At 59.7% G+C, this 6,667-nt stretch overlaps 1 protein-coding gene across 8 annotated transcripts in view; it reads right to left on the reverse strand.

The window, feature by feature from the left end:
- Positions 1-6,448, reverse strand: part of NFIC (nuclear factor I C) — a 73,722-nt gene extending 67,274 nt beyond the window's left edge. For all 8 annotated transcript variants that reach the window (XR_014056591.1, XR_014056587.1, XR_014056589.1 and 5 more), the window contains exon 1: positions 6,393-6,448. Coding sequence is in view for 5 of the 8 variants with exons in the window: in XM_081499846.1 (XP_081355972.1) it covers positions 6,393-6,395 (3 nt within the window). In the remaining 3 variants the exon portion in view is untranslated. The remainder of the gene's footprint in view (positions 1-6,392) is intronic.
- Between the last annotated feature and the right edge of the window lie 219 nt (positions 6,449-6,667).

Below are 6,667 nucleotides of genomic sequence, written 5' to 3' on the forward strand. Positions count from 1 at the left end.
TATTATTACGAATTTCGAGCCGCCCTGTGCCAGGGCACCGGACGGGGACCCACGGGCCTGCGCACACCCCGACCGCAGCGGGTCCCCCTGGATCGCCCGCCCGAGTCGAGTGGGTAGGGGTTGGTGGCTCTTGCGGGACATTTAGGGGCCGAAGGTGGATTTTGAAGGCCCCCCCCAACCCGCCCCAAGCTGGCCGGGAAGTTGGAGAAAGGAGCCAACGTTGGGGGGGGAAGGGAAAGAATGAAGAAGTGACGTGTGCAGAGGCCCGGCGCGAGCGCGCTTTTCCCCTTAAAGATGTACAACCCGGGGTGCATGGCGGGAGAAGGGGGTCTCATGGTATCCTCTCCCCCGATCGCCCCCGACAGCCAGACCGGGACTGCAGTTCCCAGGCAGAGGGGCTTGGCTACAACTGCCCTTCCGTGGCCAGAAGAGCCCCAACCAACAGGGGAGCCTCCAGAACTCTGCTCTTGCTTCCTCAGCCAGCACCAAAGGAGAACTGGGAGCTGGGGGGGGGTTGGGCCTCCCCCATCTGTTTTTCCAGTACCCCAGGAGGAACGTGTCCAGGAAGAACCTCAGGCTGGCCAGATAAACCCTTGCAGCCTCTTCCTGGGTATCCAGTGATTCTTACTGACCCCCACCCACAGTGTACCCATTTCACGGATCCAGAAACTGAGGCACTGGAGTGGCCTGGAGCCCAGTTACCTGGCCCCAGAGCCCACACTCTGCAGGCTCTGTTGTTCTACCTCTGGAGAACAGACCTGCCCTCCTCCAGTCTGAGACCCCAGGGAGCCTGACGGACCTGGCCTCACCCCTCCCTGGGTTCATCCTGCACACCCTCCCAGCCTCTCTCAGGTGCTTCTACCACCTCAAAGAGCAGGATGCTCCCCCCTTGGCATCCTTCCCTGTGAAGTGGATGAACAGTGCCCACCCCCTGGGGTTGGTCAGCAGAAGAACAGCACTTAGAAGCGCTTTGACCTTCCGTTAAATATCCACTGAGATGCTCTTAGAAAGCTTGGCCATTCTGACCCATGTCCAAGGACAAATGATAACCCCTCACCAACTTGGGGCAGCCAGCCCATGCCCAGGAAGACTATTATTCTCCCGTGTTATAGGGGAGGAACCCAAGGCTGGAGGTAAAGATGCTACTGACCTGGGGCCCTGGGGCTAGGCCAGAAGGAAGCAGGATTCACAAGGGACACATACACCCTCCGTCCTGCCGGCTCCCCCTGCTGTGACAGTCACTCAAATGGCACTTTACTAATGTTTTGTTTTTCTAAATTCCCACTGTGCAACCATGGGGGGGTATTTAAACCTCAGGATGAAAGGGAGAGACAGGTGTCTAGGAATCCAAATGCCAACATAACAGAAAGCAATATTTTATTATTTTTAAAACCATTGTGAACACCTGGAGGGCAGAACCCCCAATTCACAGACATTTTCAAGTTCAAGTTGCCTTAGGAGCTTTCTCCCAGGTGGCTGCGACTGCCAGACTGTTCCCCACACCCACCTGGCATGCAGCCTTCACCAGGCAGTTTGGGTTACTCTGAAACGCAGTTTGGAGAGCACAGACTTTCTCTCTCTCTCTAAACCTCAGTTTCCACATCTGTAAAATGGTTACAGTAGATGCAACTCTCGCATTTTGGGAGGTTGGGCAGATCAGAGTCCTTGAGATAAGGTGTGTAAAGATGGTATTAATATATTAGTGGTGGCGGGTGCAAGTTCACAATTGAGAGTGAAGAGTTCTATCTATCTGTCTATTTATCTATCTATCTAGGCTTACCAAGTGGTGCTAGCCATAAAGAACCCGCCTGCCAATGCAGGAGACATAAGAGACGCAGGTTTGATCCCTGGGTTGGGAAGATCCCCTGGAGAAGGAAATGGCAACCCACTCCGGTATTCTTGCCTGGAGAATCCCATAGACAGAGGAGCCTGGCGGGCTACAGTCCATGGGGTCGTAAAGAGTCAGACATGACTGAAGCGACTTAGCAATGCATTTGTCTGTATCTATCTATCTATATCATCCAGTTCAGCAGGAAGAGGTCCCTAGAGTGTACACAGTAGGTCCACAGCAGGGCAGTTTTAGTGCAGGGTTACAGCCTTGGGTCTACACTGATTGAGGTCTGGGGACACCCATGGTTGTCACACTGGGGTGGGGCTCCTGTGGTCCACCCCGCACAGTGCTCAGGGCAGCCCAATCAGAGAGGATGGTCCAAAGTGCTGAGTGGGGAGGAGCCCTGGGCTCCAGGGTGTTTCTTGGAGGCGTCTCCAGGTAGGAGCCCCTTGGCTAAAGGATCTCCTTTAGCCAGGAGCCCAAATTGCCTGTGCCTCAGCTTCCTGCTCTGAGAAATGGGGTGATAATAGTTTCTACCCCTCTGGCCTGTTGTGGGTAAACCAGCCAATGTTTGTACTGCACATAGTGTTTTTGAAACAAAACAACTGCTGGACTGGACCTATGTGTGGAATATCTGGGGAGGGGGGCGTCGCATGACTTTAGTTCCTAGTGCTTTGGAATATAAGTTAACTCATTTGTTTAAAAATGCTCTCCCCATCACTCACTCTTAGGCTCCTCTGTAACTGCCCCAGCTACGGACGCAGGAGGGTGTTGACTGTCACCCTGTAACACTAATGCCAACAATCTAGAGTCAGCTACCGTGTCCGTCGTGGGGGCCAGTTCAGCAGTGCCACCCAGAAATACTGCGCAGCTCCACAAAAGAACAAGGGACTCCTACCTGGAGACGCCTCCAAGAAACACCCTGGAGCCCAGGGCTCCTCCCCACTCAGCACTTCGGACCATCCTCTCTGATTGGGCTGTCCTGAGCACTGTGCAGGGTGGACAACAGGAGCCCCACCCCAGTGTGACAACCACGGGTGTCCCCAGACCTCACTCAGTGTCCCCTGGGGAGAACCTCTGCTGTAGACTCAGCAAACAGACTCAAGATCTCATTTGGGAATTTTTTTTTTTAAGAATATACATATATCCTTTATGAGAATGTGTATCTGTTACATGTGCAGCAGCTCAGACAAAGCTGGGTGAAAATAGGGCTTTTCTGGAGGAGTCCCACAGGGTGGGGGTGATGAGGAAGGTTTGATTTTTACTCTGGGTACTTCTACATCCTCTTAAGATGTTCATGAGTGGCTTATGTTATTAAAAGGCAAACTTTAAAAATGTGAGTGGAATCCACAGCAAAATTTTAAAAAGCAAGAGCAGCTCAGGGAGGAAGGATAAGAGCTGGAGCTGCCTGGGAACCCCCCAGCTGCCACACCCAGCAAACTGAGTTCCAGCCAGGGCGGCAGGACCACTCTCCTCCTCCAACCTTGCAGGGCATCCTGTGTGTCCCCATTTTACAGATGAGAAATTGAACCTCCAGAGGGGGATGTTAAGGTCCTCAGCCTTGAGAAGTGATGGTGGGATGACATTGGGCTGACACAGACATACAACAGAGAGGCACACAAACACACCCAGCATGCCACAAAGAGACACACAGACGTACAGAAACACTTCACACGGAGACACACAGATTCTCGCATGTCACACAGACTCCAATAGATACCCAGACCCAAGGGGACACACACACAGACTCACGTAGACTTACAGAGAGACACACAGCCCCATACGAGGGCATGCACAACCCCAAATACAACAAACGTGCAACCAGCCACAATAACATACTCAGACCACAACACAACCATACATGCTTAGGAGCACACGCACCCATAGGCAGAATCCATCTCAGGATTATACACCGGCGTGCGCATGCACACACACACACAGGCTTCCCTGGTGGCTCAGACGGTAAAGAATCCGCCTGCAATTCGGGATCCCTGAGTTGGGAAGATCTTCTGAAGAAGTAAATGGCAACCCGCTCCAGAATTCTTGCCTGGAGAATCCCACGGACAGAGGGAGCCTCGCAAGCTATAGTCCATGGGGTCGCCAAGAGTTGGACACAACTGAGTGACTATCACACATGCACACAGTACACACACAGTGACACACACTGCATTCCTGCTCCTCCCTCATGGCTGTCCCCTCCCAGTTGCCCCCACAGCTGGAGTCTTTGCTCTCCAGATCTTCAGGGACCCTGGCTAGGACATGGAGCTGGGGGAGGGCGGGATGGGCTTGGCTCCTCCCCCTCCCACAAACGCAGGTGCCTGTTTGTGTGTCTGCTGCCTGCTTGTGTGTGATTGTGTGTGCACCTGTGTAGGGGCAGAATTCTATACACGTGTGGCTGTGAACAGATAGCTGTTGAGTGTCACGGGTGTGTGCTACTGAGTGCGATTACACGAAGGTGTTCCCCTGTGTACCCGGTGACAGGTGGGGAGGGAGGCCAGTGTGGTGGAGGGCAGTGCCTGGGGGTGGAGGATGGGGGAGGGCAGTGTTTCAGAGCTGGCAGTGGGTGTACGGGAGGGGGAGCACAGGCTGTGGAGGGGCCTGAGGGTGGGGGAGCTCACATGAGCTGAGGACCCGAGTATCGGGTGTGGATGCTTCCCTGTGTCACTGTGGGACCCTTTTCTCCCCTTCCCAAACAGCACCCCCAAAGGGGATGCAGGTTCAAAGTAAGACCCAAAGACTCTCGCCTAGTCTTGGGGCTTTTATATTTAGAAAATTATATAAAGTGCCCTGGGGTGGGGCGTGGGGGCGCGGTGGGGATTCCCCTGGAGGGGAGAAAACAACACTGCGTGCCCATGCGTCTGGCCCATCCCAGACAAGTGCTGGAGGCAGGGCACGGGGCGCGGCTCCCTGCCCATCCAGCCCACAGGGTCTCCTTGGCCACTTCCCTGGTCCAGACTTAACCCACGCGAGCTTGGGTAACCACCCATCCCACCGGGCCTCCTCAGAGGAGGAGTGGGGACCCCCGCTGCCCCGCCCCCCTCTGGGCCAGGTCCCCGCGCACGCGCAGCCCCTGGCAGGAGACGTCGCCGCTGAGTGATCGCGTCCCGGCGCCACCTCGCGCCCAAACCTCAAGCTGGGACCACCTGGGGCCGCGCGGATGGCGGACCCCGAGGCAGGGGGAGTTGGAAGGAACTGGGTGGGGAGTGAGAGGAAGGGACAGAGCTTTGGCAAAGTGGAGGAAGCCACCGTCCCCCACCTGGTAGCTCGGGTTATGGGAAAAAAGGGACTGGGGGGAGTGGAGGAGAAAGCGTAGACCCATCCTCAGACTCAGCGCCAGTCACACGCACACAGTGACACCGAAATGTCCCCTGAGACGCAGTCACACGACACAGCTCCCCACTCAGTGGCAACCCCCTAGCCCCCCAACACTCACACGGGGACACCCCCACGGTCATCCAGGGACATCACATTCCCTGGGGACACACAACCCAGACACACTGCTTCACAACACCGCCCCACGAGGACGCATGGCACAGTCGCCCAGTTACCCGAACACGGACACACTGTCCCATAGTCGCACAATGCTCTAACAACACGCAACACAACACACACACAGCCACGTGGATGCGCAGATACACAGATCCGTAAAGGAGAGGACCCCACGCCTGGGGACCCACGGACAGGGATGGGACCACCCAGCCGCACAGACCCTCGAATGCACCCCCAGGAACCCGTGTTGACCCGTTGCAGAGCACAGGGGCCCCCAAACGCAGCCCTCGAGTGCGGATGCCACTGACACCGGCGGACCGGACACCGGAACCCTCAAGTGCAGCTACCGGCGCTCGCGGGCCTGGGGCGCGCCCGGCCTAGACCCGGTGACCCCTCCCGGCTGGGACCCGTCGCGCGCCGCGGCGGGGCCGGGGTCGGCTCGGGGGCGGGGCTCAGGCGGCGCTAGAGCCAGCCGGGTGGCTGCCCTTGCACGGCGCCGAGCGCAGCCGCCCGCCCGGCTCCAAGTTCAAGGCGCCCGGCGGCGGCCGCTGCGCGCTCTCCGCCCCTCTCCGCAGCGGCCATTTTCCGCTAGCTGGCGCGCCGCGCTCGCCCGGGCCGGGGCAGCCCGCTGGGGCCGCCGCGACCCCCGCCCCGCACGGCCCCGGCGGGCGCCCCCTCCCCGACCCCGGATCCCCCGCGGGCTGAGCGCTCGGGGGTCTCGAGCCCGGAGCCGCGCCCTCCCGCTCGGCCAAGGAGGGGGCGGAGGCCTGGCCTGGGGGGACCCTCTCTCGGGAGCCCCGCCCTCCCCTCTAACTCCGCCGCGCCCGTAAGGGGCCCCCCACTTGGGGTCCCCCGCTGCGCCCCGCGCGCCAGCTCCGCCCCCAGCCGCGGGGGTGTGGATTGGCGGGCGGGGGTCCCCGGGCGGCGGGCGGGAGGGGGGTTCCCCGCATCGAGCCCCTCCCCCGGGCGGCCCCCGCCCCCTGCCCCCCTAGACCTCGCAACTTTCGCCCAGAGCCCACGCACCACCCCAAAAACTCCCCCGGCGAAAACGAAAGTGGGGGCGGCGACGTACCATGGCGCTGCTGCGAGGAGGCGAGGCCGGCGCCGGAGCGAGCGCGCTCGGTCCCCGGCGAGGGGGGGCCGGAGGCGGCGGGAGGAGGCGGCGAGGGAGGGCGCGCGGGGGAGGGAGCGAGCGCGCTAGGGAGGGGGCGCGCCGTGCCCGCCCCCCCAGCCCAGGACCCTCCCCTCGGCCCGCCCTCCCCCCGGTCCCGCGCGCCGCCCGCGCCTCAGGCGGCTCCGCGTCCCGGCCCCGGCTCCGGCGGCTCAGGCTGCGGCTCCATCCCCGGC

Source organism: Giraffa tippelskirchi, chromosome 6, assembly GCF_054371585.1.
Source record: "Giraffa tippelskirchi isolate mGirTip1 chromosome 6, T2T-mGirTip1v1.2.pri, whole genome shotgun sequence".
NCBI classification, from domain to species: domain Eukaryota; kingdom Metazoa; phylum Chordata; class Mammalia; order Artiodactyla; family Giraffidae; genus Giraffa; species Giraffa tippelskirchi.